This window comes from Vulpes vulpes, chromosome 15 (genome assembly GCF_048418805.1).
Source record: "Vulpes vulpes isolate BD-2025 chromosome 15, VulVul3, whole genome shotgun sequence".
Classification (NCBI taxonomy): domain Eukaryota; kingdom Metazoa; phylum Chordata; class Mammalia; order Carnivora; family Canidae; genus Vulpes; species Vulpes vulpes.
In genome coordinates, this window is record NC_132794.1 from 100,827,953 (window position 1) to 100,845,097 (window position 17,145).

Sequence of the window (17,145 nt, forward strand, 5' to 3'; positions counted from 1 at the left end):
AGGATTAAAAGAGAAAGCCCACAGAAGCTCTTGGAACCCAGCTTGGTATGAGGTGAGCCCTTGATCCATTCTGGCTATGATCACCATATGTGGCAGGAGGTTATGAGCTCTGTCTTGGAAATGAGAAACTTGGAACACCAAAAAGCAGTAGCAGTTGGTCAGCACACCGAGTGAGTCCTTGCCAAGCCTATCCATCCTCACCACTGCCAGGAAAGCCAGAGAGGGTAAACCCATCACTGGAGGCCGAGTCATGAATCAGGTCCCACATCCTTGAGTTTTATTCTTGATGGAATCAGTTGGAAAGGAGCTGTGAGAGAGACTATCTGCAGGGAGCAACGTGCCCCAGGCCCTCTCCCCGGCCTGGGCAGCCTTCTGGACAGAGCACAGAGAATGGCCCTGGCAGCCTGAAGGCTGAACCTGAACCAGCCCCAAGGGAGGACCAAACTCCCTCGGAGAGACTCCCTGACTTGAGGAGGCTGGCCTCTAGCCACCGGCCCAGCCTCTCAAAGCCCCACCGCCAGGAGCAGCAGGCCTGAGTCTGGGGTGCAGGGAAACCCACAGCAGCCAAGCCCCTCACTGTGCAGCGCCCCTCGGCTGGAGGCCCTCAGGGTGCGGACCACCTGGCACCCATCCCGGAGCTCTCTTCCGGCCTTAGCCAGCACCCGCACCGTCTCCACGTGCAGCAGCACGGGATCGTGAAGGTAGGCCGGTAAGGGCTCACCTTCAGTGGGGGAGGCAGAGGCAGGGAGGACTCTCTCCATCCTCCTCCCCTCGTACCACATGCACACATGCACACAGGCACCTCATCTCCATCACTCCAGGGGGGGAGGAGGGCCGCCCACATGCCTGGGCCTGTGCTACCACGGAGGACACTGCCTGTTTGGGGCCTAGGGACAGGGGATCCCAATTAGATCATGTGATCTAGGAGCACCTCTTTAAGCCAAAGGTGGGAGGGAGTATGGTTTAAATGAAAGAGGGCAGATTTGGGAGCCAGGCTGGCTCTGCTACTTTACTGGCTGTGAGGCTTGGGGTAAGTTCCATAACCTCTCTGAATCTCTCCAAACCTTACTTTGCTTATTTATGAAATGAAGAGAAAGCCACAGTCATGGTGAATATCAGGAGAGTTAAATGCCTGGCACATAGCAGGTCTTCAATATTATATGTTCTCTTCATTTAGTCAACAAAAATATAAGTGCCCACCAAGGGGCTAGGCACCGTTCTCCCCGTAGAACCTGGTACAGAGCTAACACTTAGTAGGTGATGCCCCCCAAATATTTATCCATTGATCATCTTTTCTTCTGTGTTAGGATCCACAATGGGTCACCTTGTTCTTAATGGAACCCTTGTCATCAGTGACCCATCACCACCTTGAAGGGCACCTCAGCCACACACTGGGAGTCGTAGCTCCAGCTCTAGCCAAAGGTGTCTCCATCAAAAGTGGAAATAGGATACTTTGTCCCATTGTCCCACACATTCGGAGATCACCACTGGCTGCTGATCTCTCTCCTGTCTTCTCCCAACCCAAACCATCTGCTTGCCTTGATCTGTCCTAGCTCCACATCTCTGATCCTTCCATTCTGGTTCCTGGTCCTGGCATCCTGCTGGGAAAGGGAATTGTCGTGATCTGAGTCCACCTCCATGTATCTACTGGATTATTAGATCCTCAAAACTGCAGCCCGGAGGCAGACGTCCTCAGGAGTCTCAACTTGCAGGTGAAGAGACAGATGTGTAGGGAGGTTAAGCAAGACCTGCAGTTAGTAAATAACAAAACTGGGATGGGAGCCTAGGTTTCTAACTCCAAAGCCACTGGCATTTCACCTAGCAACCTCTGTCCTACCCTGTGGTACTGGGGTGCAGATTTCACAAGACAGCATCAGACAACTGTTTATTGTGGGCTCTGGAAGATGAGAAAGTGTGTGTGTGTTTGTGTGTGTGTGCGCGTGCATATGCATGTGTGTATATCTGTGTGTATGTGTGTTAGGGGACAGGGACAAGCAGAGGGGATACAAGAGGGAGACTCAGCCAAACGCAAATACTCCCCAAGTAGGGGGCAGGGAGGCCCCACACCAGACCTGCTCTTCCGCGGAGATGGAGCTCTAGAAGGGCGGTATCCTCAGCCTTTGGTAGACTTGTTTCCAGAAGCCTTCATCTCCAGGGTCTTCTCCATAGGAGTCCAGAGTTATGAGAAGCAGTGACTCATAGATGGTGGGGAAGTGTGTCACCTTCTGATTTGTCAATACCTCCTTCCAAAAACTGTCCTAAAACACAAAGAAATAAATGCAACCATTTGTAAGAAATAACCCTGTTCAAGGGAACCGCATAAAGACAATGTCGAATTTGAATCTCTCCCTTGTAATTCTCTGAAACACAATGACTCTGGGAGGCCTGCCATGCTAGGTCCACATTTTTGAGCCAGCACTGAAGCAGTGGGACAGAAGCCAAAAAATAATAGAAAAGAATAAAAAAATCATGTGGGGTGTCAAGCAGCCTAGATTCAGAAATCTTACCTTCTAGCAATCGGTAGCAAAAAAACTTTAAACATTTAGGACTGTTGATTCTCAATTTTCTGCCTGTGGTTTCAGTGGTTTGTTAGGATCATTATTATCTACATTATTATTTTTTTTTAAATAAAATTTTATATAATTGTATTTATTTTCTAATACAAAAAAAAGGATGGGGAATCTATTGCAGAAAATATATAGGTTTATCCTATTTTCCTTCATATTAACGTCTAGCTTTCCAAACAACATTTTAAATGTTGGTAAATATTTCCAGGCCCACTTGTGTATCTTTCCATTGAGCGATCTGCTTTTTTTCTTTTTCTGTTTGTAATCTAGTAGTTGTATTACAATATTTTCCTTCTTTTTTAATTTATTTTTTTAATAAATTTATTTTTTATTAGTGTTCAATTTGCCAACATACAGAATAACACCCAGTGCTCATCCCGTCAAGTGCCCCCCTCAGTGCCCGTCACCCACTCACCCCCACCCCCCGCCCTCCTCCCCTTCCACCACACCTAGTTCGTTTCCCAGAGTTAGGGGTCTTTATGTTCTGTCTCCCTTTCTGATATTTCCTACCCATTTCTTCTCCCTTCCCTTCTATTCCCTTTCACTATTATTTATATTCCCCAAATGAATGAGACCATATAATGTTTGTCCTTCTCCGATTGACTTATTTGACTCAGCATAATACCCTCCAGGTCCATCCACGTTGAAGCAAATGGTGGGTATTTGTCATTAGAAATGACAAATACATTATTATTATTATGAAATTAATGCCCACTCATTGTATGTATATATATGAAGTACAGCAGTTTCCTCCGTGATTCCCCCACGGCCCCTTCCTGTCTATTCTGAGAGTTTTCCAGCTGTTCTAGGCCTGTCCAGAGGAGTGTGTAAGTGCATGCCTGTGCATTTTACATACATAGTATCACACTATAATGCTGTTCTGCATCTTGATTTTTCCCCCACCTAAGCCTATAGTGGGAATATTTCATAGAGTGGATTTATGCTATTCTTTTTTTAAAGCGGGGTGAATTCAATTGCATGGATGTTGTGTGGTATATTTTTAGTTCTGTAAGCTTTCTGCCACTGCAAGCCAACTGGAATGTAATCATCCCGAGGTTTTGGGAGAAAGTGATGAGGGGGCTGAAAGGCTTCCCTGCCAGTACAAGACCGGGCCCAGCTCTCCTCATCTGCTGCAGGCAGGAGCAACAGAAGTGAAGAGAAAGTGGTGGCCAGCAATAACAAAGGGAGGTGGGAGGATGTTCTGGGAAGTCTGGCATATGTTGAGAATTATGACTGGCTGCCCAGAGAAATCTAAGGCACTTTGGGTAATCCAAAATACTTCTTGATAAAGAAATAAAAGAAATCCAGAATATTATTATACATTTCTTTATTCCCTTTTGCTCCATTTCAGATTATGATAATATAAAACAAGCTCACTTTATGGGGCACCTGGGTGGCTCAGTCTGTTAAGAGTTGCTATGTTTGCAGCTCAGGTCATGATCTCATGGGTCGTGGGATTGAGTCCCACCTTGGGCTCTCTGCTCAGTGGGGAAGCTGCTTGTAGATTCTCTCCTGCTGCTCTTCCCCTCACTCGTGTTCTCTCTCTCCAGGAAATAAGTTTTAAAAAAATAGAACAAAACAAGCTCACTTTAGAAGGATAAAACTTCTATAAAAATTATATAGCGTATTCTTAGCTAAATGTACATGGCGTTTTTCAGAAGCCTGCTAGTGTGATGTGGTGATTAAATGGACATTGAGGCCAGCCCACCTGGGTTTGAATTTTGAAGACTAGTTCTCCCTCCTGCTAGTCACATGGCCTCAGGCAAGTTATGTCAGCCCTCAGGGACTTAGTTTCCTTATCTATAAAATAAGAGAAATAAAAAGTATCTCCCCATGGAGTGGTGTGAGTTGAAATGGATTTCAGTATATTGAGTGCTCACAGTGGGGCCTGGCACCCAATAAACACTCCATATGCAGAGTTACTGGGGCTCAGTCCCAGTGTTGAAAAGACCCAGCTATGCCACTCAGGAGCCCTGAGCTCTTGGGTCAGGTACCTTAGTTATCTGAGCCTCTGGTTCTTTGTCTGGAACGCTAATAGCATCTACCTCACAAGGCTGTTGGAAATGAGTGCCCTGATGGTGTAACTCATGCCTGGAATATCTGCCTCTCAGGGCTCTCAGGAATACTGAGTGCAGAAATACAAGTAATATGTGTACATATAGGGACTTAAAGAAGGGACGTGGTACATTTTAGCCATCCCGATCATTACCACATGGATAAAACCACTTAAGAATTGCCGAATGGGACCAGTATGTTGATTTTTCCAGGCCTTTGCTGGGGCTCCAACAGGGACTTCTCACTCACTATGCAGAAGAACTCTGGGTACGTTCTTTCAGGTCCATTTCAGTGCCCTGATCATAAAATGCAGATGTAAGGGAGCCTGGCTCATATAGGGTAGAGCGAGTATTCAGTGAGATAATGCACTGGCACGTAGCAAGTGTTCATTACTTGTTACTTCTTTTTTTTTAAGATTTTATTTATTTATTTGAGAGAGAGAGAGAGTGAATGTTAGAGAGTGTGAACAGGGGTGGGGCAGAGGAAGAGGGAGAGAGAGAATCTCAAGCAGACTCCCTGCTGAGCATGGAGCCCAACATGGGGCTCAATCCCACAACCCTGAGATCATGACCTGAGCCAAAACCAAGAGTCGGATGCTCAACTGACTGACCCACCCAGGCACCCCTACTTGTTACTTCTTACTGTGGGGATCACTGAGGGCTTATCAGCCCCTACCTCCAACCATTGCACAATAATGAAGACAAATCTCCTGTGCTGAGTCCCAGGTTCTCTGCAGCCAGCAGAATAGTTTTTGCATCCTCTGAGCTGCAGATTAAGATGATAACTAAGAAGAGAAAAAAAAGCCAATTGTACATGCTCACAGACATACACACGCATACACACTTTTTAAAAAGTGTGGCCTGAAGCCATTTTAAATAAGCAAATGAGACCTGAACTTTCTCCTTCCTTGAGCATGCTTTAGGAAACAGGAGTGCCTAAACCATCCCCAGCATGTATGCTTCCTAAAATGCATCAGCAGCCCCCAAGCTGGCAGCTTTTGCCTGCAGAACAAAAATCCTCACTGTGGGTCTCTCCCAAAGTACAAGCCAAAAAAAGTTGGTGGCCGCTTCTGTGCTCTAGTTTCTTCATTTAATTCACTCAGAGCAACAGACCTGGCTTGTGACTCACCAGCCACATAGCAGTTGGGAGGAGTTCCCAGATAACCCAGAATCAGGAGCATTCAGACCTTCTGAGTTTGGATGAGGAGGAATGAGCCATCGTGCTTTTCTTCCATCCAAACACATCAGCATGCATTTTGAGGACACCCAAATGAAGTGGTGACTTATTTTTTTTAAATGAGGTAAATGACAATCTGCCAATTTGAATCCCAATTGTGTGTCAGGCACTGTGCTGAGCCCAGGATACAGCAGTCCGCTGTAAGAGAAAAGACCCCTGCCCTCAGGAAGCTGCCAGTCACACAACATACAAGTGAAGGCATTAAACAGATCATTGAAGATTCTAATTGGTGAGGGGGAAGGATGCTCTGATGCTAATGTGTCTGTGTGGTGGGGGTGTACTGCTCCATATCAGGTAGTCAGAAAAGGTCCCTTGGAGGAGGTGGGCTCTGGGCTGAGTCTGGAAGGATGAAAGGAAGCTACCTGTAGAAAGAGTCCTGGGTGGGGTGGGGTGGGGTGGGGTGGGGTGAGTTGGCAGTAGCACTCCAGCCCCAAGGGATCAGCAAGTCCCCAGTCCCAAGGCCAGAAAGGCTAGAGGGGGCTTAAGTTCTTTGAAGAACAGAAAGGAGTCAGTTACTAATTCATGCTAGAAAGTAGAGCCTCTTAAGTACCACAATAAAAATAATTGCTATCTTATGCTGACTAGTCATTATGTTCAGTACTTTACAGACATGACTTTAGTTAATCCTCATCATTCTGTAAGGATGATTGTCTCCATTTTTCGGGGAAGGTATTTGACGCACAGAGAGGTTAATGTACTTGCTCAAGAGCACACAGCTAGAAAGTGTCAAAGGCTGGTTTCAAACCTAGGGCTATCTCCAGAGCCCATGCTCTAAACAATAACCCACATGTGAGGACCCAGACCACCTGGAATATGCTTCCAGAACCTACTCTGTGCATCATAACACTATTGTGTCAGGGATTTCACTTTAGATTGAAGAAAAAACCAACCTTGTTGTTGGTGATGTTTTTATGTATCATTAATTTTGCACCCTATTTCCTTCTGTTTTTTACCCCCATAGAAAAATGAATAGTTCTTAGTTTTTTTTTTCAAACAATCTGCTTTTCCTATTAGTCTCTCTAAACATAAGCAACAGATGACTCTTTCCTACTTACTTCTGACAACCAATGACACAGCCCTGAGATTCTTTTGACACGAGGCTGGATCATTGTTGGTGTATTTCACACTGACAGTGATGGTGAAATGGGATTTGAGTCCATTCTCTACAACCTTCCACAATTCATCCACTCCATTCCAAGAGGAAGTCCCAGAGTGACCTCCAAACATCCCAATATGTTTCCAACCGAGGTATTGGAGACTTCTCTGGAGGACATCAACAATTCTGTGCATGGACAGCACAAGTTTCACATAGGTGTCATTTAAGAAGTTGTCCTTCAGTTTTGCAGTTTGTCCAACAAAGTCAAACACAGGGATATTCCACTCTGAGGCCAGGAAGCCAATAACCTGGAAAAGAACAAAAAGAATGTCTTTCCATAATTGAGTTTACACTATACTCGAACTCCATTGTAAGGTATCTTTGTAAACTTAGGATTCAGTAAATCTATGGGTCATACTGGACCTTCTCTTTTGGAATATTGATGATAATGTCTTGGAGCCATCTTGAGGATGCAAAACCTCAAAGGACAAGAATAATCATCACAGCAAGGATTTATTGACTGATGTGTTCCTTATTCGTTTCTCAATACTTTTCATTAGGAGCCTATTTACAAACAATTTGGAGGACTTTGCTCTTAAAGGAGCTTATGATCAACTATTATGGAAGCTAAGACATATAAAAATAGCTTCAGAGTTAAATATACCCTTCAATATTTATAGGCTAGGGATTTAGAGGAGTTAAGAGAAGTAAGACATTACTTCTGATTGGGGAATTAGGGATATAAAGAGTGAGGGTAGGGGAGTGAAGAAAAACTCCATGGCATTTGAACTTCACTGAAAGAATGGGTAGGCTCTGGACAGCTAGAAATGTATCAAAAGAAAAATTCCAGAAGAGACTAAGATCCAAGTTCAAACATGAACTTCACTTGATAGCAGCCACTAACGACAGTTCTGCAGTATTTTTGAGAATGAGGGCTGCGATGCTGCTTCATATTCTGCTTTTGTATCCACACCTCTCGGAGCACGAGACACTAAGGACTTCTGCAAAGCTAATCCCATTAACTAAATAGATACAAGTAGAAGATATTTGCAAATGACGTATCAGATAAAGGGCTAGTTTCCAAGATCTACAAAGAACTTATTAAACTCAACACCAAAGAAACAATCCAATCATGAAATGGGCAAAAGACATGAAGAGAAATCTCACAGAGGAAGACATGGACATGGCCAACATGCACATGAGAAAATGCTCCGCATCACTTGCCATCAGGGAAATACAAATCAAAACCACAATGAGATACCACCTCACACCAGTGAGAATGGGGAACATTAACAAGGCAGGAAACCACAAATGTTGGAGAGGATGTGGAGAAAAGGGAACCCTCTTACACTGTTGGTGGGAATGGGAACTGGTGCAGCCACTCTGGAAAACTGTGTGGAGGTTCCTCAAAGAGTTAAAAATAGACCTGCCCTATGACCCAGCAATTGCACTGTTGGGGATTTACCCCAAAGATGCAGATACAATGAAACGTCGGGACACCTGCACCCCGATGTTTCTATCAGCAATGTCCACAATAGCCAAACTGTGGAAGGAGCCTCGGTGTCCATCGAAAGATGAATGGATAAAGAAGATGTGGTCTATGTATACAATGGAATATTCCTCAGCCATTAGAAACGACAAATACCCACCATTTGCTTCAACGTGGATGGACCTGGAGGGTATTATGCTGAGTGAAATGAGTCAATCGGAGAAGGACAAACATTATATGTTCTCATTCATTTGGGGAATATAAATAATAGTGAAAGGGAATAGAAGGGAAGGGAGAAGAAATGTGTGGGAAATATCGGAAAGGGAGACAGAACATAAAGACTCCTAACTCTGGGAAACGAACTAGGGGTGGTGGAAGGGGAGGAGGGCAGGGGGTGGGGGTGAATGGGTGACGGGCACTGAGGGGGCGCTTGACGGGATGAACACTGGGTGTTATTCTGTAAATTGGCAAATTGAACACCAATAAAAAATAAATCTATTATTAAAAAATAACAATAATAATAACAATAATATGGAAAACAGTAAAAGAATTATAATGGTGTGTGGATGGAGTAGCTGATATGGGTTAGTAGTTACTAGGCAGGTGGTGGGCATATATAAATTCATTAAAAGTATTTCATAGAAAAAAATAAACAGATACAAGTCATTTGTCTTCTTTGCTTGCCCTGGTTTACTGCAATCTGTCGTATTTCACTCTTTCCCATTTACTCTTACCACCCCTGAATAATCTATTACACACCAAAGGGAAACCTACACAAACAAATGATGTTTTTCTGTTTGAAACAAAACATTCATTGGCTGACATTTGAGTAAATAGTAAGAAGTCTACACACAACAGCACCAAGTCCAAACAATCCACAAGTTTGTTAGTGACCATCCACAAGTTAGTGAGCAAACTAACAAGTATTGATTTGAAAGGCCTTCTTTAAAGAGAATATTAACTGTTCTAATTACATCTCAAAGAAATGGTACCCCAAACCTATCTATAATAATGTCATCCTTGCCAAGAGATTATTCATATCTGTTCCATTACCTTTAAAACCATCTCTTCAATGAAAACTCAGCCAAAGTTTTTAGAAGGCTATACTTTACCTCTGCTGTTTCTGGGCATGCTGGTCCAAACAGGGCAGAAATCTCTTCTCTCTGGACCTGACTGGTGAAAATATTAAGAGACTCCTTGATGCTGCAAGTTGAGTTGGTATAAGTGAACTCCCAGCTGAAGTTTCCAAGGTCCACTGTCTCTGAGTTAATCTTGTCCATGGCAGTCTGGAGGCCTGAACCCAACCTTTGCACACTGACTGGATGGGAGATGTTCTAGGGGGCCTGGAAGCCTACAGTGAGGTTAGTAGCCTCAGGCCAAGTCACCAGCATACTGGTAAAGACTGTCAGAACTAGTGTTGGGTGGGCAGCATGACATTCATTCCCCAAACAGAGCCCAGATCTGAGTGAGGCCTCGGCACCTATCCTGAGAGCCGTGGATGGCATCTAACAACAGTATCACTGCAGAACTTAGAGACTCAGCCTGCTGGTCACTCATGCCAGGAGCTTAAATGACAATGCAGAGTTCCCTGAGGACCACAGCATGCTTCTGTTCAGTACCATTAATTAACCAAAACCTTCCCTTTTCAGAGTCTGTTCTAATACATCTAGAAGCAGCAGTATTGAAGAAAGAGGCTCAGGCAGGGAGTCAGCAAGACCCTGGTAATGGATCCAGTGACACCACTGATAAATTTCATGGTTCTGGGAAGGTCACATAACCCCTACATTATCTGCCTAATTCTCAGATCCCTCCCTCACCAGTAAAGGAAAAATCATGAGAACCACTCAAGTTCAAGCAAATGGCCTAGGCTGGAATTCTAACTCCACCACATATTGTGTGACCTGGGACATATTATTTCCCCTCTCTATGCTTTAATTTCCTAATCCATAATATGGGGGTAAAACTATAAGGGGATCGTTACTAAAGTGACATGATGAGGACTGAAAGTGATCCAGTGCCTGGCACAATGCCTGAGCAAAGAACCATTTCATCCACGTTAGATGATGGTGGTGGTGATGATGATGACAGTGTTGATTGATGTTGTTGATATCATCGTAATGATGATGATCCTCACCTACTGAATCCATCTTATAGGAAATTCTGCTAGATTAAGTGAGCTGATGGCTGTGAGGGGATTTGCCGACACCCAGTACAGCCTGTATCCCTCAGCCAGGCACCAGGGAGAGATTACTGATGGATAACACTGACTTTTCCTCTATACAGCCCAGGGAAAAGCTGGAGACAATTTTTTATTGATGAATAACATATGAAGTATTCCATATATAATATTTTACATATGAACTACTACTTTACGTGAAGCATTACAGGGATGGCAGGTCCCTTGGAAAGTCATTGCTATGCCCAGGTAAGAAGATCCAGCCACCACCTGGCAAATGCTCATCAGTATAAAGGGTTCAGTTTCCCCCTACCATAGGCTTTCTTCTGGATCCCACTGGCAGGGAAGGGGCTGACATCTCCTATTCACCTCAGGATTATATATTTTGGCACAGTAAACTTGCTGTGGTTCTCAAAGCTTGATCTAAGGACCACATACATGAATATCTCCTAATGGTCAGATAGATAGATTCAAGGGCCCCACGGCAGACCCTCTAAACCAGAATGTCTTGGATTTACCCTGGTAATCTACATTTAACATGCCTTCATGTATCCCTACATACGCCAAGTTTTGAGAAACTTTGAGACAGTCTAAAGTGAGAGGAGGGAAAGACTAGCCAATGACTATCCACCTGTTAGTTATGTCCTTTCAGTAGCAAGTCCCTAGGATGGCAATAATGAACCTTGCCTACCTCAGAGGGCTATTTCCAAACCTGTGGATTAGAGGGGTTGGCTTTGCCCCAAACCAGACTCATCATAACTGGTTCTTCACTGAGCTACAGATTCCTTCTCTCCTCTGCTAGGACAGCTCAGGGTCAAATTAGCAAATCATCTGAGTCCAGACTCCTGTACTCTAACCATAGTTAGAGTTCCAGGGACCACTTTGACTCAGATGGTTTACCAGATGTTTGTGGGCCTGAGTGAGTCAATTACATCTGTGCCTTAATTTCCTCAATTTCAGAATAACACAACATCACCCCTCTCAGAGGGTTGTTGTAAAGATATTGTGAGATTACATAATTCCTTAGCATGCTGTTTACCATTTAGTAAGAACTCAATAAGGGAGCATCCTTGATGGATGTATCATTGTACCACTCCTAATGACAAAGCTAGGATTCTAGAAACAATGTTTTATTACATGCTCTGCATCCCCTCTCCCCCTTCCATATACAAACTCCTTAAAACTTATACTCCCACTTTTTAGATTCTTTATGTTTACAGATTATCTTTCTCTGAGAATCCTTGAGGCCAAGGTGACTGTCTGTGTCCCTTCTTGGATCCTCAGATCCAGCACAGTGTTGGGCCTTTAAACATGCAAATTAATATTAATCATAATTTGTATGAGTTCTTTTTGTATTTTCAAGCACTTACACATGGGTATGGTGAAAACCAGGAGAAGATACCAGTAAGGTTCGGTGTTGATGAGAGTTTAATAAATAGACATACACTGCTGAGTAGGAATCTTAATTCTCAGTATGCATCGGAGTCTTAGAATATATGCATTTTTGACTCAGAAATTCCAATTTTAGGGATTTGTCCTAAAGAAATGAAATCATATGATAAAATTTAACCACAGTGCTTTTTTTCTAATAGTCAAAAATTAGGCCCAAACTGTATACCTGAAACGAATATAACATTGTATGGTAACTATACTGGAGTTAAAATAAAAATCTTAATAAAAAAAATTAAGCATAAACTTCATGTCAAATAGTAGGGGCCTGGATAAATAACCTGGGATTCATACCAATCAGAATGGTATTTTAAATGTATATTTATTGACTTGGAAAGATAGTCACAATGTATTAAGTGAGGTAGCACACTATAAAAACATGTACAGGGTCACCTGGGCAGTGCAGTCGGCTGAGCATCTGACTCTTGACTTCAGCTCAGGTCTTGATCTCAGGATCATGAGATTGAGCCCCACATCAGACTCTGCACTCAGTATGGAGTCTGCTTGAGACTCTCTCCCTCTGCCATTCCCCTACTCTCTCTGTCTCTCAAATAAATAAATATTTTTAATGACATGTACAGTATTCTATTTTTATTTCCTTGAAAAGTCACAGAAGGTTGCATAGCAAAAATTACATACACTAAACCACTAACAGTTGTTCTCCCTGGATGATGGAAATTATATGGGTGGTTTCTTCTCTTTATTTAATTTTCGTGTTTTTTGTCTTAATGTCTGTAATGAGGAATAAAAATGAAAGTTTTAATTAGTAATAAATAAACTACAGAATTGCACTTGTGGAGTGAAAGCACGGGCTTTAACTCATGCTGTCTGAATTCGCAGGTCGGGAAAACCTCGCAGTGATCGGGGTCCTCACACCTGTAGGCACTTGGCTTACCTCCGTGGGCTCTAATTACTCTCTGCTGAGCTCGGTCCCGCCCATTTCTCCATTGCCCTCAGTGGAAGAGAGCAACAGAGATGCGGTGGTCCAGGTGATGGCAATCATTATCCAGAAGACAGTTGCCGTAGCTACAGGCCCACCCACTGTGTGGGGCGCACTTGATTGGCTGGAGTGGAAAGGCCTGAGATTAAAAGCAGCTGGGGGTGCTCTGTAGGGATGGTGGTGGCTGAGAGGGGGCACATTGTTCTCCACTTTGCTTCTCCAGTACTCCTTTCTTCTAGGAGATTCTTATGTCTGGAAGTTACCAGTGCCATGGTGATTGATGGGGGATGCCACATGGTTTCATCTGATGATGGTTTGGAACAAAAGTAGCCTGTGCGTGGCCAGCAGAGGTACAGAGTTTGGTTTTCTACGTGAGTGGGGTAGTGCTTTGATTCATAGCTACTTTAACCCATTTCTGTTTTCTTCTTCTTTTTAAAAAGATTTTATTTATTTATTCACGAGAGACACACAAAGAGGCAGAGACATAGGCAGAGGAAGAAGCAGGTTCCCTATGGGAAGCCTGATGTGGGACCCGATCCCAGGAGTCTGGGATTATGACCCAAGTCAAAGGTAGATGCTCAACCACAGAGCCACCCAGGTGCCCTCCATATCTTGTTTTCTGAAGATATTATTACAGAGGGAGGGTTCTTTCTGCCTAATTTATGGCTTCCTCAATGGTGACCAGCCTGTGCCATAAACTAGACACAAAGCCAGCTGTTCAGCATCCACAATCAGATAAGATTAGCTGATCCAGGGTGCTAGCGTTTCAATAAGACCTCTGGCTTTTCTACCTGCCTTCCCCCACCCCAATCGCTTCCCTTCAGTTTGTATATCAGTGGCCTCATCATGTTTAGAGAAAAAGCAAAGGTCCAGAAGCAGAAAAAGGTGTTGAAGTATAAGAGGAGCCTATAATCCCCTTGAAGGAAAGCCAGAGGGAGAGGTAACCATCACCCCTGTCCTTACACTCTCACATCTTGTCATGTGTTCTGGGAAAAGGCATCAGCCTCAGGTTTTGCTAAGTAAATAAGACCAGATCTGAGCCTCCGTTTTCTTATTGAAGAAGTGACAAAATGGCCGGGGGCAGAGCCTTTGACTTTACCAGCTTCTTGTCCTAAAACCCTAGGACCCTGGTGGACTCATAACTAACCAAGTATTCTATGCTTGGTGATAGCAACAAGTTTGTTTCCAGGTCCTGCTTACAGATTTCAAAAGGGAGCATCCTACAGATCTAGCACATCTGGTACTAACCATCCTCTAAGCTAGAGCAAGTAAAAAGGCAGCTATTACCTGTCTGGGTGTGAACTTCCAACTTCCCTGTTGTGCTCTCCACTCTTGCAAATAGTTGTGATGCAGTCAATGAATACAAAGCTTCTAGTAAGTAAACGTTTGAGGAGGCACAGGAAAGTGGGGTAAAGGTTGAACTTGTGTAAAGGGAGAGAGTGTGTTTTCTAGAACTGAAACAAAGTAAATCCTTTGGATCTCCTTTAGGTGACCTTTCTCAACTAGTTCTAGAAGGCCAAGGATGAGGCACTGGCTGTGGCTTTCTGATGAGGACATGCTGGTCTTGTTTCTAGAAATGTTTATATGAGGGGCCAACAATCCTTGTTCATGGAGACATGACTTCTTAATGTACTTCAACATCTGATATTTATCCTGGGAGGCTAAAATATGCTTCTTGTGGCCTGTGATGGATTGCCCTTTCTCATACCTGTTTCCACCAGGAATGAGTCTTTGCCACTTGAATGGTGCTTCTTACAATCTAGGGATCCTACTCCATACTGTTGAGTTTTCTTCTGGCTACAGATATAACCTGAAGTTTAGCAGGTTGGTCCAGTCTAAAGGCCATATTCCTGATCTGAATATTAATTTTGTGGTCTTTGACCTGCCTTCCAGATTACTGCTCCCAACCCCCCAATAAAGCTTTAGCATGACGAGCAAAAACATTCAGAAGGTGGAGGGTAAGAGGGGGCAGTTGTCTGCTCAGTAATCTAAGATATTTAATAATATTAACATTGACGCAATTACTTCCCAAGCCACTTTCAATAAAATATTAAGTTTTCCAAGAACACCTTTCCTGCCACAGTGTCCCAGATGCTGAGCAAACAAAGTGCCCCTGCCTTAACATATCTTTCTCTGATGAGTATACACTTTAAACCCATAAGCATGATCTGCTTCTCCATCCCATTGGGGGCCTGTGTGACATGAGGCTTGTTGTCTGAGCAGCTTCTCTCTGGTGTGTAGCCATCTAAAGCGAGGCAGGATGTTCCTTTCTGACTCCTCCACCCTCTTCAACTTCTTGTCTGGAGAGACCAGAACCCCTCCCACTTCCTGGTATTTCCGCTCCACTCATGTGAGAAGTTCCCAAATAGCTCTCTAGCCAGGCTCTCAGGGTTGTGCTCTCATGCTGTGAGCCCAGGGAACCAAGACTGCAAAACAGAGGACCATGTCCTTAAGGGGTTGGTGAAGAGGGAGGTGCTGGCATGCCCCCCAAAGTATGGACACCCCCATCTGCGTTCCTCACTCACCCTCCTGGAGGAGGTAGTGTAGCGAGATGGTTGGGGGCACCGGTTTGCAATGAAATTTAAGCTGACTTGTACATGTTATGTCGTGTCTAAACCTCGGTTTCCTTATTTCTAATTACCCTGATGAGCTCATGTGAGGATTCGATGGAAGAACAGATGTAGATAGGACACACAGGCTGGTGCCTGGCATGGAAGAGTAGCTTTAGAATATGGGACTGTTACTCCAGTCAAGGTCATAACCTCTGTGGAAGGGATGTTTAACTCCCGCTGTCTGAATTCGCAGGTCAGGAAAACCTCGCAGTGATTGGGGTCCTCACACCCCGTAGGCACTTGGCTTACCTCCGTGGGCTCTAATATGCCAAAGCTATATGCAAAGCAAAAGACCTTACTCTCTTCAAGTTCTTCCAGTTATGACATGTTCGCTGCTGCTGCTGAGTGACACACCTTTTGTTTATATTCTGGAGGCATTAAAGCCAAGAACCTATGGTCTAAATCAGCATTGTCCAAGGAAAATACAGTGCAAGTCCCTTCAACAATTTAAAAATTTTCAGCAGACCTATTTATAAGAGGACAAGGAACAAGGAGAATTACTTATCTAGCATATCCTAGATCTTCTCACTTCAACACGTAAGCAGTATTTTTAAAACTGACATGTTACGCTATTTTCTTCATACTAAGTCTCCAAACTTTGGAATATGTTTTGTATACATCTAAATGTGGACTTGCCCCCTTTCAAGTGCTCAGTAGCCATATGTGGCTCCTGGTTAGCTATTGGGCAGCACAGATCTTAATCTTCCCTCTGAGCCACCTTTCTAACCTGCTGGGAAATGCCGATGATTTTTACCAGATTATTGAGGGTTCTGGGAATTTAGAGCTGACAACCTCTCTCAAGGATCTTTCCACTTTCCATCTGATTCGTAAATGTTCCTGGAAACCACTTGCTGACAAAGGAGCAAGTCGCCTGTGTCACTTTGTCACTGACAAAGGAGCAAGTTGCCTGTGTCCAACCTTGCTGACATCATGAACCTGAGAGTAAGCATATTTATGTGACACACTACCCTAAATGAGGCTGTTCACAAGCATACCAGCCACTGTGAGGGCTGAGGGCCAGTACCTCATGGCCCATCCGTGTGCTGTGGCTTACCAGTCAGAAAGTTCAGACCGAAGTCTACAAGGCCATGTGCTCCGTGTATGTTGTGTGCGTGGGGAGGTATGGCATATCTGGGAATAGGGAAAACTTTGTATCGCAATCTATGCAAACACTCTTCTTGTCGACTGAGTGCTCACACTTGAATAACACTTCCTTCCCACAAAGAATGAGCAAGTGGCCTCAAGGGCCTGGGTGCTCACGCTGTTTCTGTTCATGACCCAAGCTGAGGAAAAATGAGCTGCTCTAGCCCTGAAATGGAGGCCAGCTTCTCCCACACATGTTGTGAAGTCCCATGGTCCAAGATTTTTTTTTTAAAGATTTATTTATTTATTCATGAGAGACACAGAGAGGCAGAGACACAGGCAGAGGGAGAAGCAGGCTCCATGCAGGGAACCTGATGTGGGACTTGATCCCAGGACTCCAGGATCACGCCCTGGACCGAAGGCAGCGCTAAACCACTGAGCC

General features: G+C 44.1%; 1 protein-coding gene across 1 annotated transcript in view; it reads right to left on the minus strand.

Annotated features, from left to right (window-relative positions):
- LOC112914554 (guanylate cyclase 2G-like) overlaps positions 1-9,948 on the minus strand; it is a 45,250-nt gene extending 35,302 nt beyond the window's left edge. Inside the window, 6 exon segments of the mRNA XM_072738137.1 lie at positions 596-721; positions 2,066-2,258; positions 5,298-5,329; positions 5,332-5,406; positions 6,914-7,262; positions 9,556-9,948. Coding sequence (XP_072594238.1) covers positions 596-721; positions 2,066-2,258; positions 5,298-5,329; positions 5,332-5,406; positions 6,914-7,262; positions 9,556-9,948 — 1,168 coding nt within the window.
- Positions 9,949-17,145: the final 7,197 nt, after the last annotated feature.